At 41.7% G+C, this 23643-nt stretch overlaps 1 protein-coding gene across 2 annotated transcripts; it reads left to right on the top strand.

Moving 5' to 3' along the window:
* Window positions 1–495: 495 nt before the first annotated feature.
* LOC109871996 (endophilin-A2) lies at window positions 496–23427 on the top strand. 2 transcript variants are annotated; one of them, XM_020463061.2, is made up of 9 exons: window positions 496–723; window positions 11000–11068; window positions 11170–11386; window positions 11580–11713; window positions 11821–11979; window positions 19714–19817; window positions 19970–20100; window positions 20204–20263; window positions 20675–23427. In XM_020463061.2, the coding sequence occupies exons 1-9, from the start codon at window positions 679–681 to the stop codon at window positions 20857–20859; spliced, it is 1104 nt and encodes a 367-aa protein (XP_020318650.1). In that variant the 5' UTR covers window positions 496–678; the 3' UTR covers window positions 20860–23427. The 2 variants fall into 2 exon arrangements, with proteins under 2 accessions (XP_020318650.1, XP_020318651.1); XM_020463062.2 differs by lacking the exon at window positions 20204–20263 and having other exon boundaries at window positions 499–723.
* Window positions 23428–23643: the final 216 nt, after the last annotated feature.

Below are 23643 nucleotides of genomic sequence, written 5' to 3'. Positions count from 1 at the left end.
TGCAATGCTAATTATTGCTAAAAGTTACCTTGTCCAGAGAGATTTGCGAAGTTAAAACATCACACCAGGGTAAACCGACATGAAACACAGACTTTATATGAAGTGGCTATTTGCAAAATCCCAGATGGAAAAATGAATGGTGGAAAAAACGATTAGAACCATTTCCGGGTTTTATGACTCATACATGCTCTACAAATTCAGAACTAGGTTTTAGCCTAATCCGTGTCTGGAAAACTGGTTAGATGTGTTCAAAAAGAGAAGGGCTGTCATCATTGTGCCATGTAGTGGCACTAGGTTTACACCAATCCAACACAGAAACGTTTATTTGTAACATACTTAATTAAAAACATTTTGGAAGGAAAACTATTTAACTCATATTGTAAGTAACTATAGGTCATATTTCATATACATCTGGGAACACTGGACAGTTACTTTAATCCCCTTGGGCAATAGTGGGAGTTGCAAAATCGTCATCTAGCCACAGATTTTACTACTCCTTACAGGAAGTATGGTTGCCAGGCAAGTTCCACTCACCAAGGCATTAGGTAAACCATCTGGGAGACGTGTATGGTCAAAGAAGCAGAGAAACTTCAGCGAGCTATTCCTAAAATCTAAGTTTCAGCATTTATTTTGAAGCAGCTTGCACGTAAAGAAATAAACGAATATCCTGCTGCAAAAATGTCTGTCGCAGGCTTCAAGAAACAATTTTATAAAGCCAGCCAGGTCAGTGAACAACAACTTTTTTTACTTCGGCTAACGTTAGCTTGCTAGCGGTAGCTTTACTTATGCAAAAGCTATTAATGTTTTTTTTTTTCGAGGAAATATGTGACCCAAATATTTATCTAAATTATTCGACTTTTAATTTAGTCTAATGGATAACTTCGGTGGACGGGTAAAGTCCTCGCAAAGTTAAATCGGCATAGCGCCGGTGAGTTTGGGTATGTTAGTTAGCTACTGTTAGCAGCTAGCTAGATGTCAGTTCAGCACGGTTTAGAAACTCTTGACTGTGCAGTTACTTTGTCGCGTCGTTATGCGATTGACACAATGTTTAAATTTACTACGGCTAGCTCACTACAATGTTTCAATTTGCCATAAAAAAACGCGTTTGAAAACAGCGCCATTGCAGCGATGTCATTATATATGTTTGCATAATAATGCATTAAATAATGCAAAAATAAAGTGTTGGAGAAGAAAGTAGAAGTGCAATATGTGCCATGTAAGAAAGCTAACGTTTAAGTTCCTTGCTCAGAACATGAGAACATATGAAAGCTGGTGGTTCCTTTTAACATGAGTCTTCAATATTCCCAGGTAAGAAGTTTTAGGTTGTAGTTTATTATAGGAATTATAAGACTATTTCCCTCTATACCATTTGTATTTCATTAACCTTTGACTATTGGATGTTCTTATAGGCACTTTAGTATTGCTAGTGTAACAGTATAGCTTCTGTCCCTCTCCTCGCTCCTCCCTAGCAGCGTTACCCATGCATAGCAAGGGAAACAACCACAGGCTCAGAGCGAGTGACGTTTGAAACGCTATTAGCGCGCTAAACTAGCCAGCCGTTTAACTTCTGTTACACCAGCCTCATCTCGGGAGTTGATAGGCTTGAAGTCATAAACTTCAAGGGGCCGAAAGTGCTGTTTGAATTAATGTTTATGCGCCTTCTTCTGCCTACCACTGCTCAGTCAGATACTTAGATACTTGTATCAGTCAGATTATACGCAGCGCAGGACATGCTAGATAATATCTAGTAATATCATCAACCATGTGTAGTTAACTAGTGATTATGATTGATTGATTGTTTTTTATAAGATAAGTTTAATGCTAGCTAGCAACTTACCTTGGCTTACTGCATTCGCGTAACAGGCAGTCTCCTTGTGGAGTGCAACAAGAGGCAGGTCGTTATTGCGTTGGACTAGTTAACTGTAAGGTTGCAAGATTGGATCCCCCGGGCTGACAAGGGGAAAATCTGTCGTTCTGCCTCTGAACGAGGCAGTTAACTCACCGTTCCTAGGCCGTCATTGAAAATAAGAATGTGTTCTTAAATTGACTTGCCTAGTTAAATAAAGGTGTAAAAAAATATATGCTAAATCGGTGTCCAAAAATACCGATTTCCGATTGTTATGAAAACTTGAAATCGGCCCTAATTATTCGGCCATTCCGATTAATCGGTCGACCTCTATTCCAGACCCACCACACTGTTGTTCTCTCTACAAACTATTCCCTTCCCCCTGTACCATTCCCTTCGTCTGGCCATCTCCATGACAAATGATCTTGTAGTTGGAGTGATAGTGCTAATTTGCATAAGGGGATGATTGGTAACCATGATTGACTCCATGGGTCTACCAGCCATAACAGGTGAATTCCTCACTCACGCGCTATGAGTAGCATGGTCTCTACTTGCCAGATACAACATGCCCTTTTGTGGAATTTAGTGCATGATGTAGTTGTCACACTAACAATAGCACTTATCTAATAATACGTTTGTTATTGAATGGATATAAAACGCATTGTAGCCCTTGCTGATATGAACAGAATCTGCATTTAGCATCAAGGGAAATAACTACAGAACAGTTTGTATAGTCCTAAGGAAGTCATCCGACAGCTTTGAGAGAGAGAAACTGTTGAAATGGGCCTATTAGGTTTTTGTAAATACACTTGAGGCCCTCCATAAATACTGCTGTAACACAATGTGTTTTGTGTGTATGTGTGTGAACTGGAATGGCCTCTGACTGTACAACTCACCTCTACAGCATATCCTAGTCTCAGACAGGTCATTTTGCATAGACACCAATTAGGCTGGGCCTAGTCACCCTCAAGCCCCTGTCATTAAATGTCCCATGAGTGTGCAGAGACTCGGGCGTACCCTTATGAGGCCATCTGCTATGTTATAGGGGCCTGTTTTGGAAATATGAGTGCAGTCTGTTGTAGTGTTGTCACGATTAAGGTTGGGTGATATTTGGGAGACCTCTTCTATGATATTCTGCTCCAAATATCACAATATCCAATATAACTGTTTTGCCACGTTAATGACAATGTTTCCAGACTGCAATTGTTGTGCTTATTTACAATATTATAGTCCTATTCAACGTGGTGAAAAAATAAGGCTTTGTTGTGACGTGGCTATCAATAATGTGATGAATGCTATTCATTGAATAATTACCTACTACCTTTAATTATTACTCAATTAAATTTACCATGTAAATTAGTTAACTCATTAGGAATTTGGGGCACCACGGGAAAAGTTTATTTAATGAGTTACCATTTCCCAAATTAACTCAGGAATATATCGATATCATACCAGTCATCAATCAATCATTTCCTTATATCACTCGTTCTGAATGTTGTTGACTTTGTAAATCTGGATGAACCCTAAACTAAGTGATGAATCAGCGAAACACTAATATTTACTAACTAAATAATACATACATAAACACACACACGGTATAGGTTATTGTTTACTAGCATAATGCAATGAAAACAGTCCCTAGTGGACTAACCCGATATGACGGCTTGTTACACAATTGAAAGGGGGTGGGCAAAGAAAGAACGGGAGAGACAGAGTGGACTTATCGTACATACATTTGGAAACTACGCTCACTGTAAGTATGAATATTTAGCACCCTAACAACCGCTCATTCGGATTAGAAATGCAACATGTACTTACTCGTAGATGTCTTTCTCTGCCGTCTCTCTGAAACCACTCGGTCTGTTTATGGCAAGTAATTTGATGTAAGTCTCTTGTTGTCCACCAGAGGTCACAATGTTCTTAGTTGTAGGCTTATTTTGTTCTGGAGTGTTCTTAGAATGGATACATCAGAGGTGTACCACACGGTGGTGAAAGGGATTTGTCTTCCCTCCCGTCTTTGGTCAATTGTCCTAGACTACTTTATATACCAGCTGCAGACTGGAAATGTTTGGTCTAGTCTTCACCTTCAGGGGTTGGCATGTAGCCTAGTGGTTAGAGTGTTGGGCCAGTAACCAAAAGGTTGCTGGGTCAAATCCCCGAGCTGACAAGGTAAAATTCTGTCGTTCTGCCCCTGAACAAGGCAGTTCCCTGGTAGGCTGTCATTGTAAATAAGAATTTGTTCTTAACTGACTTGCCAAGTTAAATTAAGGTTACATTGTCACTTGGTCTTTACCATTTTGGTCTTGTAGTTTTAACCATTCTAACGTATGGACTAGAGGTCAACCGATTATGAGTTTTCAATGCCGATACCAATTATTGGAGGACCAAAAAATCCGATACCATTAATCTGCCGAATTTTATTTGTAATAATGACAATTACAACAATACTGAATTAACACTTATTTTAACTTAATATAAAACATCAATAAAATCAATTTAGCCTCAAATAAATAATGAAACATGTTCAATTTGGTTTAAATAATGCAAAAACAAAGTGTTGGAGAAGAAAGTAATATGTGCCATGTAAAAATGTGTGCCATTTAAAAAAAGCTAACGTTTTAAGTTCCTTGCTCAGAACATTAGAACATATGAAAGTTGGTGGTTCCTTTTAACATGAGACTTCAATATTCCGAGGTTTTAGGTTGTAGTTACTATAGTATTTATAGGACTATTTCTCATTATACCATTTGTATTTCATATACCTTTGACTATTGGATGTTCTTATAGGCACTAGTATTGCCAGTGTAACAGTATAGCTTCCTCCTCGCCCCTACCTGGGTTTGAACCAGGAACACATCGACAACAGCCACACTCGAAGCGTCGTTACCCATCGCTCCACAAAAGCCGCGGCCCTTGCAGCGCAAGGGGAATAACTACTCCTCCAAATCTAAAAGCGAGTGACGTTTGAAACAGTATTAGCGCACACCCAGCTAACTAGCTAGCCATTTCACATTGGTTACACCAGCCATTAGGCTGATAGGCTTGAAGTCATAAACAGCGCTGTGCTTGCGAAGAGTTGCTGGCAAAACGCACGAAAGTGCTGTTTAAATTAATGCTTACGAGCCTGCTGCTGCCTACCATCGCTCAGTCAGACTGCTCTATCAAATCAGACTTAATTATAACATAATAACACACAGAAATATGAGCCTTTGGTCATTAATATGATCAAATCATTTCGAAAACGAAATGTTTATTTCAGTGAAATACGGAACGGTTCGGTATTTTATCTTACGGGTGGCATCCATCAGTCTAAATATTCTTGTTACATTGCACAACCTTCAATCTATGTCATAATTACGTAAAATTCTGGCAAATTAGTTCGCAAAGAGCCAGGCAGCCCAAACTGTTGCATATACCCTGACTCTGCGTGCAATGAACGCAAGAGAAATGATACAATTTCACCTGGTTAATATTGCCTGCTAAACTGGATTAGTAGATATAACTAGTGATTATGATTTATTGTTTTTTATAAGAAAAGTTTAATGCTAACTAGCAATTTACCTTGGCTTCTACTGCATTCACGTAACAGGCAGGCTACTCGTGGAGTGCAATGGTTAGAACGTTGGACTAGTTAACTGTATGGTTGCAAGATTGAAACCCCTGAGCTGACAAGGTAAAAATCTGTCATTCTGCCCCTGAACAAGGCACAGTTCCTAGGCAGTCATTGAAAATAAGAATGTGTTCTTAACTGACTTGCCTAGTTAAATAAAAGGTATTAAAACATTTATTTTTTAATAATCGGAAATCGGCGCCCAAAAATACAGATTTCCGATTGTTATGAAAACTTGAAATCGGCCCTAATTAATCGGACATTCCGATTAATCGGTCGACCTCTAGTGTGGATGGACCAAGTCCTCACATTCTCTGGTCTGTATTTAAATTCTCAGCGAACTCTGGCCTTGGAGGGTGTTCTGTCCTGTTGACACATGAGCGTGGTTACTGACTGGGCCCAGGTTTAAAGGAAAAGCCATTATCTAATTTAAAGGCTAAAATCACGCTTCTATCGTTTCAAAAGTGTTCTTATACGTAATTTATTTTATACAACATTTAGATGCAAACCTGATAACTAGGACGTGTACACTTTCAGAGTTACAGTTATCTTGTTATACAGTCTTTCTGATGATTTTAATGACATCACAAAATAGACATTTTCCTTATTCCATCCCTCATCATCCCAAATGTTTGGATGTGGCAATATATTGTCCCGGTGTCTGATGTTGAAGTTTTGGCAAGAGTCTCTCTCTATACACAGCACATTCCTTTGTTCAATACTGCAGGGCACGAGAGAGAAAGTTTACGACCTGCGTTAAGTCATAAAACCTGCCCAACTCCCCCCTTCCTCTCTGGTGGGGGGGGGGGGGGGGGTCTGGCTGTCAGCCTTGTGCCGAGCTGATCTGGCGCCTTTGAGAGTCATGAGAGAGTCATGACAGCTTAGTTCATCAATTTAGATGTAATTTTCAACATATTGATGCAGCATAACTGATAAAACTGCCTAATTTTGGTTAGTACATTTCAAATAGAGTATAGTCTTACACTTCACCATATATCGTCAATGTCAAATATCACGATATTCTATTAAATCACATATCGGCCCAACCCTAGTCACGATACCCACATTTTAGTATCACTACTTTATTACCAGGGGTATTCAACTCTGACCCTACGAGTGCTGGAGCCTGCTGATTTTATGTTCAACATTGATAATTAATTGCACCTACCTGGTGTCCCAGGTCTAAATCAGTCCCTGATTTAGAAGGCAGCACTGGGGGGAAAAACACAGTGGAACAGGCTTTGAGGTCCAGAGTTGAGTTTGAGGGCTCTATACTATCACAATACTGCAGAAGGAGAAACAAAAACTAAGTGGGGAGATGGACTGAATTTTCTTTTTTTGTGGGGGGGGGGGATTTGCTTTCAAAATTTCACTTTTAAAAAATTTATAGAGCATCCAATGCTTCTGTTTTTTTAAGTCCACAACCATGCTGAAATCACATAGGAGACCATTTTTGAGGTTTGGTTAAACTCTAAATATTGATTTGAGTGTAGTTAGCCTTTATTTCAAGTGCTCATGCACCTAGGGCTGTTTTTGTTTAGCAGTGTTTCTTTAGCTCACATGGAGTTTGCAAAACAAATGCCCACTTGATTGATGCAAATGATCCTGATTCTGCCAGGTAGGTGTAGGCTAGTTTGTATATACTTAACTTGAGAAGGTTTTTGGGAAAGCCTTTCCATCTACCAGAAAACAGTTATCATTAGCATTCCTAATGGCTACACAAGCTGGTAGACATACTCACACTGCTAAGACACACAGACTTCGGGGAATACGAATCACTGATGCGTTCTGTTCATGTCTTATGATAACATTGGGAAAATGTGTTGCTTTTCTAATTAGTTCAGTATATTTAGTTGATTTCCAAACGTGAGACACGTTTGATAGAAGAACCAAAAGTAACATTCTAATACCGGATCGTTCTTAATGTTGTAGTATTCGAAAAAGCTCTGAAGTATTGGTACTAGAGGTCGACCAATTAATCGGAATGGCCGATTTTAATTAGGGACGACTTCAAGTTTTCATAACAATTGGAAATCGGTATTTTTGGATGCTGATTTTGCCGATTTTAATTTATTTATTAAAAATATATATTTAAAAAATACACCTTTTTATTTAACTAGGCAAGTCAGTTAAGAACACGTTCTTATTTTCAATGACGGCCTAGGAGCGGTGGGTTAACTGCCTTGTTCAGGGGCAGAACGACACATTTTCACCTTGTCAGCTCTGGGATTCAATCTTGAAACCTTACGGTTAACTAGTCCAACGCTCTAACCACCTGCCTCTCATTGCACTCCATGAGGAGCCTGCCTGTTACGCAAATGCAGTAGAAGCCAAGGTAAGTTGCTAGCTAGCATTAAACCTATCTTATAAAAAACAATCACTCAATCACTAGTTAACTACACATGGTTGATGATATTACTAGTTTATCTTGCGTTGCATATAATCGATGCAACACTGGGGATGAATTAACAAAAGCGCATTTGTAAAAAAAAAAGCACAATCGTTGCACTACTGTACCTAACCATAAACATCAATGCCTGTCTTAAAATCAATACACAGAAGTTTATATTTTTAAATCTGCATATATTAAGGCAATATTAACCAGGTGAAATTGTGTCACTTCTCTAGCGTTCATTGCACGCAGAGTCAGGGTATATGCAACAGTTTGGGCAGCCTGGCTCATTGCGAACTGATTTGCCAGAATTTTATGTAATTATGACATAGATTGAAGGTTGTGCAATGTAACAAGAATATTTAGACTTAGGGATGCCACCCGTTAGGGATGCCATAATTGTCATTATTACCAATAAATGTAAAAATCGGCTGATTAATCGGTATCGGCTTTTTTGGTCCTCCAATAATCGGTTGACCTCTAATTGGTACACCGTGCAACACTAGTCTGTTGGTGTGTTACTTACCCTGTATCTGGTGGGGTGACTTGTTCGCTTGTGGGTGTGGGCCATGGTGTGTTTCGTAAATCTCGCAACGCAGCAGTAGTGCCCCAACCGGATTCCTGGGTCGTTATTTTTACCAGGAGAACCGATCAGGTCAACAGCCTGCCGATAAACACACACACACATTCACTTCCACACACACACACTATCACACACTCACTCGCATGCAAAGTGTTATGCACGTACAATACAACGTCAGTAACAGTCTGTTGGCACACACGCATATACAGACACTCTTGCGCTTCCTCTTCTCTCTCTGACACAGTTCAAGCTCATTTGTTAGTCACGGTCAACATGAACTTGAAATTATGTAATGTCAAATTTCAATGCCTATGACATTGAAAACCAATACATAATTGCTTCATTTTGTGTCACTGAACTCCATACATTAGTCTGTTCCATTTCATAATATTGACTCTACTGTCATATGGGGAATTATTTTGAGTTGGCTCTTGGCAACATATGTTGATCATTTTGCTGCTGGGGTTTTAAAATTAGCAGCCTACTTGTTGCTACATCTTGAACCACAGATCATGGAATAGGCATTAATGCACGGAGGGAGAACCTGCAAAATGGCTGGTGCTCATCATGTGAACGTACACCAGAGAGATGTGTTGATAACATGAACAAACGCACCAGAAATATGTTCCCACTCCCAGGCAGGCCCACCCCCAGTCCTACATGTTATGTCATATAGCATCATGTGGATTACAGCTATCAGTAGCTGAAACCTGGCCACTGAGCATGTAATGTGACAGCATTGAGCACGCCAGGTTATGTGACTATGGTAACTGCAACAGTTATTGCACTTCAGGTGCAACTTGTTTCATGATTCATGGCAACAGCTGAAGCAGGACTGAAGCAGGTGTACGGTCTTTGAGAGCGTATTGCACACTGATGGGCAGGTTATTAATGTTGATGAGTAGTTACTAGTTATGTTTTAATCAGTGGTGTAAAACTTTTGGAATGGAGCGAAAGCCTGCATACACTGGGTCTCCATGACTTAGATGAAAGAACACTGCTAATGTAAAGACTGTTGCCTAACCCATCTGCTGTGTGCATGTAGTGAGATAAATGCCCTGGAGACAGCTGCACTGAGTCACATGGTGGAGGAATATTTTTAAAAAAGAGTGATTTTTACCTGCCAATCAACCAAAAGCTTCTGGTGATTGTGTGTGCATGTGCACATGGGTGTGTCTGTGTGTGAGAACGTCTGTCTGAAAGTGTTCCTGTCTGTTGGTGACTTGTGGGGTCTGCTCTGGTGACTTTTTAAAAGGACATTCTACCCCAAAATGAATAAAAATAAAATTATGCTGACAGCAAATTGTATTTTTTATTAATTAAACCATGTTTTTTATGTATTTGTTTTGTTGGGGGTGGAGTTACAGGTACATTATCCCTTTAAATGGACCCGTAGGCTACCACTAAAAAGAAAAAAGAAAAAAACTGGCAAGAAATAAATATAATATGAAAAATACTAAAAACAAAGTGGTCATCTGTGTGCTCATCGTCCTCACCAGGGTCTTGACCTGACTGCAGTTCGGAGTCGTAACCGACTTCAGTGGGCCAATGCTCACCTTCGATGGCCAATGGCACACTGGACAAGTGTGCTCTTCCCTGATGAATCCTGGTTTCAACTGTACCGGGCAGACGGCGTGTATGGCTCGTGTGAGCGAGTGGTTTGCTGATGTCAACGTTGTAAACAGAGTGCCCCATGGTGGGGTTATGGTATGGGCAGGTATATGCTACAGAAAACGAACACAATTGCATTTTATCAATGGCAATTTCAATGTACAGAGATCCTGAGGCCCATTGTCGTGCCGTTCATCTGCCACTATTACCTCATGTTTCAGCATAATAATGCACCGTCCCATGTCGCAAGGATCTGTACACAATTCCTGGAAACTGAAAATGGCCCAGTTCTTCCATGACCTGGATACTCACCAGACATGTCACCCATTTGAGCATGTTTGGGATGCTCTGGATCAACGTGTACGACAGCGTGTTCCAGTTTCTGCCAATATCCAGCAACTTTGCACAGCGATTTGAAGAGGAGTGGGACAACATTCCACAGGCCACAATCAACAGCCTGATCAACTCTAAGCAAAGGAGATGTTGCGCTGCATGAGACGTGGTCACACCACATAAAGACTGGTTTTCTGATCCACGCCGCTACCTTTTTTTCTAAGGTATTGCTGAACAATAGATGCATAACTTTATTCCTGGGCTTGTGAAAATCCATAGATTAGGGCTTAATCAAATTATTTCAATTGACTGATTTCCTTTTATATGAACTGTGATTCAGTCAAATCTTTGAAATAGTAGCATATAGAGGTGAAATGTTCTATTGACCATGTTCAGTGTAGACTTTCACTGCTAGGAGTAGACATGTCCTGTAATGAACCAGCAGAGACTGGAGAAGAGCAAACTTTCTCCATCACATGGGCAATACCACGTTTCACTTCTGTATGCTACTATTCTGTCTGAATTAGGCCTGCTTTGTTGTGATTGAAAATTCATGTCCCGTGCAGAATGGATGTGAAAGAGACTTGTAGTCAACTTATTATTCTCCTCCCTTGTCCTTTGTAGATGGTGAGTGAGAAGGTGGGGGGTGCAGAAGGAACCAAGCTGGATGAAGACTTCAAAGATTTGGAGAAGGTAAGGGCTCTTTCTCCTTAACAAAACGACCCTCCTGTACTACAAACAACCGTTTTTGTTAAAGGAAGTTAATTGTCTTACCCTTTCTCTCCTCCCCACAGAGGGCAGATGTTACCAGCAAAGCGGTGGTGGATCTAATCTCTAAAACCTCTGAGTACCTGCAGCCCAACCCAGCGTCCAGGGCCAAGCTGACCATGCTGAACACAGTGTCTAAGATCCGGGGCCAGGTGAAGAGCCCTGGCTACCCCCAGGCTGAGGGGCTGCTGGGGGAGAGCATGGCCAAGTTCGGACGAGAGATGGGAGAGGACACCAACTTTGGTAAGAAAGAAATTGGTTTCATAAATCGCCATAAGTTTTTTATTTTAGCCTTTGCCCCTCAAAATACAGAATTCCAGGTGTGTGTGTATGTATGAAGTAATGACCACTCAAAACAGTACTCAATAGAAGAACATTGTCCTTTGTGGCAGTTGAGTGGATTGTGTACCCACTCATGTAAATGTTTGTCCTGTAGGTGGGGCCCTGGTGGACGTGGGCGAGTCCATGAAGAGGCTGGCCGAAGTCAAGGACTCTCTGGATATCGACGTCAAGCAAAACTTTATCGACCCACTGCAGGCCGTCGTCGACAAGGACATCAAAGATATCCAGGTACAGATCTAGAATGAGTGATTCTCAACTCTCCCCCAATGTTACACATTTTTGTTCTAACCCTGCAAAATCAACTAAGGGAGGGCTCCCTCCTTCTCCCTGCCCAGCATCATCTGAAGAAGCTGGAGGGCAGGCGTCTGGACTACGACTATAAGAAGAAGCGGCAGGGGAAGATCCCAGACGAGGAGCTGAGATCGGCCCTGGAGAAGTTCCACGAGTCCAAAGAGATGGCTGAGAGCTCCATGCACAACCTGCTGGAGACTGACGTGAGTCATCAAATCAAATTGTATTAGTCACATGTGCCGAATACTACAGGTGTAGTAGACCTTAGAGTGAAACGCTTACTTACAAACCACTAACCAACAATGCAGTTAAAAAAAATATGAATAAGAAATAAAAAAGGAACAAGTAATTAAAGGGCAGCAGTAAAATATATATATACATATACAGGGGGGTACCGGTACAGAGTCAATGTGCTGGTTAGTCGAGGTAATTAAGGTAATCTGTACATGTAGATAGAGTGATTATGCATAGATAATAACAGAGTAGCAGCGGCGTAAAAATGCACGCATGACTGTAAGTCGCTTTGGATAAATGTCTGCTAAATTATATACAGGTAACTGCCAAAATAATGGAAACACTTTTGTAAATACAAAATATATTGAACAGGTGCCTCCACACAGGTTTGGTTCCAGAGTTAATTAACCAATTAACTTCCCATCATGCTTAGGGTCATGTATAAAAATGCTCGATAGGCCATTATTTTGGCTACCGCTATGCCCCCATAGGATGACAATGCCCCCATCCACAAGGCACGAGTGGTCACGTAATGGTTTGATGAGCATGAAAATGATATAAACCATATGCCATGGCCATCTCAGTCACCAGATCTCAACCCAATTGAACACTTATGGGACAACCAAATTATTGAATTTCTAGTGGAAGAATGGTTTCGCATCCCTCCGATAGTTCAAGACACTTGTAGAATCTATGCCCAGGTGCATTGAAGCTGTGCTGTCTCGTGGTGGCCCCCATCGCCCTATTAAGACACTTTATGTTGGTGTTTCCCTTATTTTGACAGTTGCCTGTATACAGTGGTGATTTTAGCATATGAATCTTGGTGGGGCAAACTTTTTTTTAATGCAGGCCAGCAAGGCCACAACACTAAACATTGCATTATAACGGTGACAAACTATACCCACAAACTGTTAGGGCCTACATAAACCTGTCCCAAGAGCAGAGCTTTATTTTAAGCACCATGTAGTGAATCCTTACCAGTGAAACAGTTCATTCAGCCTCATTTACTGCCTTTTTTTAAAACATAGCTGATATGGCTGACTTGCTTAAACAAATGTGGTTTCTACTGACAATTGAGATGTACAAACTATGGCATAATGGAACGATGAGCGGAAAAGAGGCCATCCGTAATTTCGATTTAAGACAATGAGAGAGCTAGGACGGACGTAATCAATATAACTGTTTGTTCAGCACTTTTGAAATGTACAGCGACAGAATTCAGAACATGGGCTGTTCATAGTATTCTCCCTGTACACCAAGTCAGAACCGTAGGATAAATAAAGGGAGCATATAAGCAGACAATGAATGCTCTTACAATATTCAACAATATTTCTCTAAAACAGGCAATAGGCTACACGTGCACCACCAAGTCAAAACAGTAAGGGGAAAGGGACCAAATTATTAGGGTGAGGCACATGGGCTACTAACGGCTTACTACACAACATACACTTCTCTATTACTTCCTTAGCTACGGGGGGGGGGGGGGACGGACAAGGTCGAATCATGACATCAGTGATCTTCAGGTTGGCGCTCTAGCAAGAGGCCTGAGTTCCCGACTTGGAATTGCGAGTTGGATGACTGTTCGAAGTAGGAGCCCCCCCCCCCCCCCCCCCCCCCCCCCCAGAGTTCCCAGTTGTCTTGAACTCACTGAAGTCAGAAGGATTAAAACGTTGGACCACCACACACCCTCTCCGTCGAATAGCAGGCAGGGGAAGGAAAATAGTCATTGCCATGCAATGCTTGCAGTTAGCCATTGATTCCTTCCTAACCATTCATTGTTGAATTTACAATTTCCAACTTGTTGTATAATGTTTATGGCCGAATAGCACAGATAGATAAAACCTATCATTTCATTTCATATGACAAGGATTGAAGAGGCTTTGCCAGTAGATTGTCGATGTGATTCATGACTGCTTGTCTGGCTTGATAGCTAATATTTTGAAAGTATGATGTCGACATGAGTCCAATCAAAGCTACGGTAGACATAACATGATTTGACATTGTTTTATTTGTGGCCAATGACCTTCAGCATTCTTAGATGGACACTTCTAATGTAAATCTATCGCAGCACCCAAGGGGCTTGGAACTTTCTAGCTCCCCCTGTAGATTTTGCGGTGACGTAGTGTCCCCATAAGTAAAGAAGATTACCAACCCCTACGCTCTGTATTTTCCACTGGCTGCCCCACCACCACACTGAGCTAGGCTGAAACACCTGCATTTTGGAGCTGCCTTACTCAAGAAAGTAAAAAATAGATCATGTTTGTATGCGGCTTCATTATATCAATTGTACATTTTTTACATAGTTTGCAAACTGATAAGTGACACGTAGTAATGCCAAAATAACATGCAAAACACACGTGTGTGTGTGTGTGTATGTGTATATATATATATATATATATATATATATATATATATATATATATATATATATATATATATATATATATATATATATATATATATATATATATATATATATATATATATATATTAGCTAAACAGGTGGCTCTCTGCCCCACCTGACCTGAATGATGGGTCGCCACTGCCTGTATACTATATATAGTGCTCCTTACAAATGAATTGGTCGTAAAGTGCTCCCTTAACAGAAACATACAGTATGTGCCTAAACTTCTCAATAGCAAGTATAAACAGTGACAAGGAATAAAGGGAGCCTATTTTCCATTGGTTGTCTGGGTAGAAGGTCAGAGCTAGTATGATCATCATGCCATATGAGGTTTCATACTCCCAAGCCATAATACCCTATCGCTAGCATTAGCACTAGATTTGGCATCAACGTTAGTATTAGCCTTGATGAGTATTTCAGGACCAGAATGCAGTCCGCTTGCCACGACTACATAGCTGGCGAGTGGAACAGTTAAGTCATGTCACAGCAATGTTGGTACTAGCAACTGAGAACATGTCTAACCCGTCTGATGGCCTGGGTCCTCATTTATAAATGTTGCGTATGTATAAAATATACCCCAAAACATGCATGCGCCAGTTTTCCCGCAAAAGTTGGCATTTATTAAAACTAAACTTGGCGTGAGAATGTGCTTCACTCCACGCAAACTTTAGACCATGTGTACGCACATTTTCTAGTGGTTGAATTATTGTATTGCGTGCAAATGGGGGATGAATAAAAAACAAGTTATAGCCATTGGCAGTTAGTAGGCCTAAGAGTGAAAATCTGTGTATAAAAATAACCTACCTAAAATAATTAGACATAGGAAATAGTTTCCTACTTATTTTATTTTCATTGCAGAATAAATTCCTCACATTTTGCCCGTGATGCATCCCCGAAGTAGCCATACAACAAATGACTATGCGCATCTCTAATTTAATTGGGCCAAGTAGCTTAATAAATAGAGGCTATGTATTTCAAGCTTTGCTGTTGCCTATGCCATCCCATTGGCAGCACGGTTTATAACAGAATCAAGTTGAATTTAACAGGTGAACAGACAGTTGATCTTTTACATTGAAGTACAGTGCCTTCGGGAAAGTATTCAGACACCTTGACTTTTTCTATGTTTTGTTATGCTACAGCCTTATTCTAAAATGGATTAAATAAAAATAAATGTACATAAGTATTCAGTCCCTTTACTCGGTACTTTGTTGAAGCACCATTGGCAGCGGTTACAACATTGAGTCTTCTTGGGTATGACGCTACAAGCTTGGCACACCTCCATTTGGGGAGTTTCTCCCATTCTTCTGTGCAGATCCTCTCAAGCTCTGTCAGTTTGGATGGGGAGCGTTGCTGCACAGCTATTTTCAGGTATCTCCAGAGATGTTCGATCAGGTTCAAGTCTGGGCTCTGGCTGGGCCACTCAAGGATGTTCAGAGACTTGTCCCGAAGCCACTCCTGCATTGTCTTGGCTTTGTGCTTAGGGTCTTTTTCCTATTGGAAGGTGAGCGTTCGCCCCAGTCTGAGGTCCTGAGTGCTCTGGAACAGGTTTTCATCAAGGATCTCGCTGTACTTTGCGCCGTACGTCTTTGCCTCGATCCTGACTGGTCTCCCAGTCCCTGCCACTGAAAAACATCCCCACAGCATGATGCTGCCGCAACCATGGTTCACCGTAGGGATGGTGCCAGGTTTTGGTTTTTCTCAAGGTGACGCTTGTCATTCAGGCCAACGAGTTCAATCTTGGTTTCATCAGACCAGATAATATTGTTTCTCATGTTCTGAGAGTCCTTTAGGTGCCTTTTTGCAAACTCCAAGTGGGCTGTCGTGTGCCTTTTTACTGAGGAGTGGCTCCACAGAGGAACTCTGGAGCCCTGTCAGTGACCTTCGGTTTTTGGCCTGACCAAGGCCTTTCTCCTCCGACTGCTCAGTTTGTCTGTGCGGCTAGTTCCAAACTTCTTCAATTTAAGAATGATGGAGGCCACTGTGTTCTTGGGGACCTTCAATGCTGCAGACATTTTTTGGTACCCTTCCCCAGATCTGTGCCTCGTCACAATCCTGTCTCTGAGCACTACGGACAATTCCTTCGACCTCATGGCTTGGTTTTTGCTCTGACATGCACTGTCAACTATGGGACCTTTTTATATAGACCGGTGTGTGCCTTTACAAATAATATCCAATCAATTGAATTTGCCACAGGTGGACTCCAAGTTGTAAAAGCATCTGAAGGATGATCAATGGAAACTGGATGCACCTGTGCTCAATTTAGTGTGTCATAGCAAAGGGTCTGAATACTTACCACCCCTAATGCCAAGAGTGAGCAAAGCTGTCATCAAGGCAAAGGGTGGCTACTTTGAAGAATCTAAAATATATTTAGATTTGTTTAACACTTTTTTTTGGTTACTACATGATTCCATATGTGTTATTTCATAGTTTTGATGTCTTCACTATTATTCTACAATGTAGAAAATAGTTAAAAAAAATAAACCCTGGAATGAATAGGTGTGTCAACTTTTGACTGGTACTGTGTTGTTTTATATATAGTGCAGTCTGACATTATTGAGATTCTTGATAAACATGAGCAATAAGGACTATTAAGTAAATAATTGAAATACTGAGCTTTATTGTATATTCAAAACAATTACCATTAACAGTGAAGGTTAGGGGGGATCTTTCAGTAACTGCCAAAATAAAGGAAAAACCAACCGTGTTTTAATGCCACTTTTGGTTACTGTATGATTCCATGTCTTATTTAATCGTTTTCATGTCTTCACTATTATTCTACAATTTAGAAAAAAGTAAAAATAACAAAACTCTTGAATGAGTAGGTGTGTCCAAACTTTAGACTGTTTTATATATACACTGCTCAAAAAAATAAAGGGAACACTAAAATAACACATCCCAGATCTGAATGAATGAAATATTCTTATTAAATACTTTTTTCTTTACATAGTTGAATGTGCTGACAACAAAATCACACGAAAATTATCAATGGAAATCAAATTCATCAACCCATAGAGGTCTGGATTTGGAGTCACACTCCAAATTAAAGTGGAAAAACCACACTATAGGCTGATCCAACTTTGATGTAATGTCCTTAAAACAAGTCAAAATGAGGCTCAGTAGTGTGTGTGGCCTCCATGTGCCTGTATGACCTCCCTACAACGCCTTTGCATGCTCCTGATGAGGTGGCGGATGGTCTCCTGAGGGATCTCCTCCCAGACCTGGACTAAAGCATCCGCCAACTCCTGGACAGTCTGTGGTGCAACGTGGCGTTGGTGGATGGAGTGAGACATGATGTCCCAGATGTGCTCAATTGGATTCAGGTCTGGGGAACGGGCGGGCCAGTCCATAGCATCAATGCCTTCCTCTTGCAGGAACTGCTGACACACTCCAGCCACATGGTCTAGCATTAGGAGGAACCCAGGCCAACTGCACCAGCATATGGTCTCACAAGGAGTCTGAGGATCTCATCTCGGTACCTAATGGCAGTCAGGCTACCTCTGGCGAGCACGTGGAGGGCTGTGCGGCCCCACAAAGAAATGCCACCCCACACCATGACTGACCCACCGCCAAACCGGTCATGCTGGAGGATGTTGCAGGCAGCAGAACATTCTCCACTCTGTCATGTCTGTCACATGTGCTCAGTGTGAACCTGCTTTCATCTGTGAAGAGCACAGGGCGCCAGTGGCGAATTTGCCAATCTTTGTGTTCTCTGGCAAATGCCAAACGTCCTGCACGGTGTTGGGATGTAAGCACAACCCCCACCTGTGGACGTCGGGCCCTCATACCACCCTCATGGAGTCTGTTTCTGACCGTTTGAGCTGACACATGCACATTTGTGGCCTGCTGGAGGTCATTTTGCAGGGCTCTGGCAGTGCTCCTCCTGCTCTTCCTTGCACAAAGGCGGAGGTAGTGGTCCTGCTGCTGGGTTGTTGCCCTCCTACAGCCTCCTCCACGTCTCCTGATGTACTGGTCTGTCTCCTGGTAGCGCCTCCATGCTCTGGACACTACGCTGACAGACACAGCAAACCTTCTTGCCACAGCTCGCATTGATATGCCATCCTGGATGAGCTGCACTACCTGAGCCACTTGTGTGGGTTGTAGACTCCGTCTCATGCTACCACTAGAGTGAAAGCACCGCCAGCATTCAAAGGTTACCAAAACATCAGCCAGGAAGCATAGGAACTGAGAAGTGGTCTGTGGTCACCACCTGCAGAACCACTCCTTTATTGGGGGTGTCTTGCTAATTGCCTATAATTTCCACCTGTTGTCTATTCCATTTGCACAACAGCATGTGAAATTTATTGTCAATCAGTGTTGCTTCCTTTGTGGACAGTTTGATTTCACAGAAGTGTGATTGACTTGGAGTTACATTGTGTTGTTTAAGTGTTCCCTTTATTTTTTTTGAGCAGTGTATATAGAAATATGCAAAAATATCTAAACCTGTTTTCGCTCTGTCATTATGGGGTATTGTGTGTAGATTGCTGAGGATTAAAAAAAAAATCCATATTAGAATAGGGCTGTAACAAAATGTGGAAACAGTGAAGGGGTCTAAATACTTTCCAAAGGCACTATGTATGCAACTACTGTAAGTAGCCTACTGTTATGTCAATGTTTTTGAGTAGTTTCAGAACTTGCAGGCAGTCCAGCATATTTAGGATTGGGGTAAAAGTCGATCTAAAACATTGTTGAATTCAAACGTTCTGCTGACAGATCCACAACAATGAGCGGCAGATTTTATTTAAGAATATGTCAGTCCTTTGCCAAATACTGCATAAATTACTGTAAAAGATTAAAAGATTCTGCCAACACCTTCAAAGACATTTTGATCAAATTTGCCATTGCTCTTTCTTTTAGAAACTGACGTGGCCTAATTACAATAGTTCCAGATTATGCAGCAAATAAAGGGTGTTTTCACAATAAAAGGTGAATGGAGGGCGTTTTCCAGGCAGAGTTATAATGCTTGTTCACGTGCGCAGAGTTTTAAGACGGGTCTGATTTATTTTTAGACATACATATTCATTTCAGAAATTGTGCATGCAGAAATTGTGAAATTTACGCAACTGTTATAAACAAGGCCCATGTTAGGTATTTACCTTTTTGTTCCATCAAGGTATGGAGTGAGTACAACATGTGTTAGTCAGGAACAAAGCAGTTTTGAGAGTCAGAAAATAGGCCTTGTGAGGGGAGAGAATGAAGAACAATGAAGCAAACGTGCCTAAGTGTTCCATGGTAATGGAATTTCTTGTCCCGTCCCCCTGTAGAAATAATACATCTGACTGATTTCTGTGCTTGTGTGTAGGTGGAGCAGGTGAGTCAGATGGCTTCTCTGGTGGAGTCCCAGCTGCAGTATCACAAACAGGCCGTGCAGGTTCTGGAGGAGCTAACTGACAAACTCCGAGACCGGTATTTAAGCTCTGTGTGTGTGGACATCTACAATTCAGTTGAAGATGTTTGTGTTAATTGTCACTGTGTGTGTGTGTGTGTGTGTGTGTGTGTGTATTTGCCTGTTTGCCTGTGTGTGACCGGAGTCATCCCCTCTCCTGTGTGTGTATCAGGGTGAACGAGGCCCAGTCTCGCCCCAGGCGTGAGTACACTCCTAAACCCCAACCCTCCTTTGACTACGGAGAGCCGGAGCACTCAAACGGAGGATACTCCCCCACTGCCAACTCCCCTTCCTACTCATCAGGTAAGATTGGCCCTTAGCTGCGTGTGGTGTGCGTGCTTTTGTCCCTGTCTGTGTGTATCTATTGTCTCACCAGCCCAGAACTGATCTTTCTCTGTATGTATAGCCCCCCTTGTAGAAGTTCCATCCTTCCACAGAACACCGTCCATGAAGAACAATGAACACTGTGAGCGTGTGTGTGAATCTGTGAAAGAGTGACACTTAAATGGTATTTTATTGACTCCCTTCGGGAGTTGTTTTTTTTAATTAACATGGAATGGTGTGTGTTGGATGCTTAAACCTCCCATCCCCTGCATGTCACCACAAAGAGTATATGTTTGGTCACGAACACGTGCCCCAGCCTCTACAACCACTAAACTAACCCTGTGTACTGGATCTGGTAGCTGGTAACAATTCCCTTCAGCCCTCTGAACCCAGAGGTTTGGAGGTTTCTGAAGTGTTCCTCTCCTGCATCTCCCTCATTTAAACTCTGGAAGTGGTCCTGGTTTGAAAATGCGAACAGTGTTTCAGAAGAATGAAACATGTTTAAGTTTCCTTTTTCTCTTTCCAACACATTCCTCTCCTTCCCTGTCCCCAGGCTCTGAGCCGTGCGCTAAGGCATTATATGACTTTGAGCCGGAGAACGAGGGTGAGCTGGGCTTCCACGAGGGCGACATCATCACGCTGACCAACCGCATCGACGAGAACTGGTTCGAGGGCACACTCCACGGCCAATCAGGATTCTTCCCCAACAACTACGTAGAAGTGGTGGTGCCCCTGTAACGCTCAGAGAGGAGAAGAGGGAGGGAGAGGGAGATGAGGGGGCATCTCAATTGTCTGAAGTGGGTCACTGGTCTAAATACAAGGAGATCTCGGCATGAGGAAAGTAGCTGAGGAGAGAGGTCACTTTAGATTGAGATTCACCCAAATATGTATGGACAGAAAAAGTGAGGGAGACAGGATAAGGATGCTGACGGAGGCAAAAGTTAGTACAACATTGGGGTTGGGTGTATCTTTGTTTTCATTCTCTATGCACCTGTGCACTTTCTACCCTTCACCTCCCTTACCGGGAGATATGAAGAAGGGGTTCCTAGAGGAGATGTTTGTGTTATTATGTGTGACCTGTACCTATGAACACTACCAGGCTATGCTGTAAGCAGACCTAGGGGGGGGAAAAACGGCAGCAAAATTGCCTTGACATTGTTGCCTTTAATCACTCATTTACTTTACGTTGTCCTCATTTCTAGGCAGAATTGTTTAAATATGTTTTACTCTTCCACGAGTGGGAATCAAAAGCCTGTTTAATTTTCATGCACACACGCCCTCTTCTTTTATATACAAACACAAGATGTGGAGCGTTAGATTGAGCTCCGTTTTAGCACTTATATGCTGCCCTCTGCTGGTCTGTGTGTTATACCGTCAGGAGTAGGATGGAGTTGCAATAGATACTGATCCTTTTGTGTGTCCCCCCCCCCCTAATGGTTTATTTCATGGTCCTTTTTTCAAACTCATAATCTATCCCATACTTGTAAAATTGTGATTGTTCAGCTTCTATGTGGAATAACTAGCCTGATTTCCAGCCTGTTTCTACTGAAGCCAACGTGGCCATTGTCTTGGTAAGGCAACAATATGGGGTTGGGCACCTAGGCTAGTGAATAACTGTAGTGAATGGTCCTTTTCTGTTGGCATACACACAGCTCTGCTGGTCAGAGTTGTACTACGTCTCTGAACACTATCTCTGTTTAGTACTGTTACTGCTGCTAGGCTGCCTTTCATAGACTCCGTCTGCAATACCTCTCTGCCTTCCTCCCCCTCTCCTCTGTATCTCTGCCTTACACTAACTTTTACATGGTCTATTTATCAAAAATGGGACATTTTGCATTTCTCACCCAAAGTCCTTAGTTCTGAATGTGTTTTTGTGTTCTAAAACCAATTTGTAGTAATCTGCACCCTGTGACAATAACCCTAGTCTCTGTGCCTGAGGGCTGAAACCAAAGTTTAAAAAAATATATTTAAAAAAATATTAAATTGCGTGGAGATTGATACCACAGTGGCCTATAATTGACTTGCTACAGTTAGTCTATGTACAGTCAGTAAGGTGTATGTCTGTCAGTATGCATCGCTTGTTGACACGGCTGGCAGTGTCTTGGAGAATGTTATCAGGTTTTCTAGAATATTTACGTGTCACCCCCAGTGTGTGTGTGTGTGTGTGTGTGTGGGAGAGAAAGAGTGGACAGAGTACTGGATATGACCAAACACTGGTGTTTTTCTGGGTGTTACAAACGGAGCCTCAGAACTGTAAAGATATGAACTCTACACACAGACAATAACTGGTTCTCCTTATCTCGTTGTTTCACTCATTCATGGCATCCGTGGAACTGGAGCATAATCTTTTATATAGAAATAGCACAGTTTATCCCCTACCCCCACTCTCTGGCTCTCTGCCCCCATCCCCTGCCCCCATTCCTATGCCCCCTTGCCTCCCCTCCTACCCCTCTCTCACACCTGCCCCTGGTCCCTCCCTATTGTCATCCCTAACCCCCCCCCCCACTCATCTCCTAATCCTCCCCCTCGAGCCCTGCCTCTCTCCCATCACTACAGAACTCTCCCTCTCTCTCCACTCCTTCCCTAGAACATTTTGGCATGTTCCTGTTAACCTAATGTTTACATGTTCCTCTTGTTGTCTTGTATATTTGTTGAGTTGACATGGTTTTGGGTTTAGGGCCTCTGTCAGTGAGTAATGTTTAGGTGCAGGTGCCATGGTCCTTTAGCCTAACTGAAAATAACTAGGCAGGGGGAAGAGAGGATCATGTTGTGCCAAGTACCTCGTTATACCTGTGTCGATTTAATAATATAACAAAGGGTTCAGACCATCTTTTGTCAGTTTTTGTGGACGTGTGTCATTGTCAACTATTCTAATGCCACTGGTGACTAATTATATGTGTATGTTTTTCACACTACATTCGGAGCTGGGGTAAGATCTACCAACCCCCCCTACTGGAGTACCATATTATTTAGATATTATGAAAATAAGTATTATCTTAACTTTATTTTAATATACAGAATCATATTGGAAGGTGTCCCGTGTAAATTGCTAGTAGCCTGCATGTGTCTATAGGTAATGCCTTGGTTTAGCGATTTAATGCCTCATTATGAGGCTCTTTTTTTGTTGTAACTGTGACACTCCAGGGATCGAGGCTTGAACCAATTCAGGGTGATCTTTTTATATTGATTCTCTCTATATTATTTTTGTATTGTCATAATCTCCTGTGTATTGTATATTTTTGTGATGATGTAAAGGGGAAAGGATGCTGTCCTTTCACTTGTTAAATAAATATAAAGGAAAGTGAAGTGGCCCTCCGTGTGCTGGTTGTGTCTTCAGGGTTACAATGCATGATTGGATGGATTGTTTTATTTTGGGGGGGATGCACATTATGCAAATCATTTACACTATTTTCAGAAGTATTTCATTAATACAGTGTAGTTTCAATATTATACACATATGTTGAATGAAATTGACGTTAACTGTAGCCTAAATTCGTAGAATAATTTAATCAGTGGTTTCAA

The sequence above is a fragment of the Oncorhynchus kisutch genome, linkage group LG27 (genome assembly GCF_002021735.2).
Source record: "Oncorhynchus kisutch isolate 150728-3 linkage group LG27, Okis_V2, whole genome shotgun sequence".
In the NCBI taxonomy this organism is placed as follows: Eukaryota; Metazoa; Chordata; class Actinopteri; order Salmoniformes; family Salmonidae; genus Oncorhynchus; species Oncorhynchus kisutch.
This window is presented reverse-complemented; position numbering and strand designations above follow the sequence as displayed.

What these genes read in the sequence shown, in the direction of transcription:
- LOC109871996 (XM_020463061.2), top strand. Translation starts at nt 679, where the DNA reads ATGTCTGTCGCAGGCTTCAAGAAACAATTTTATAAAGCCAGCCAG. An exon ending in ACAACCTGCTGGAGACTGAC is followed by an intron (nt 11,980 to 19,713) that starts GTGAGTCATCAA and finishes GCTTGTGTGTAG; the next exon opens with GTGGAGCAGGTGAGTCAGAT. An exon ending in CTCCCCTTCCTACTCATCAG is followed by an intron (nt 20,101 to 20,203) that starts GTAAGATTGGCC and finishes CTGTATGTATAG; the next exon opens with CCCCCCTTGTAGAAGTTCCA.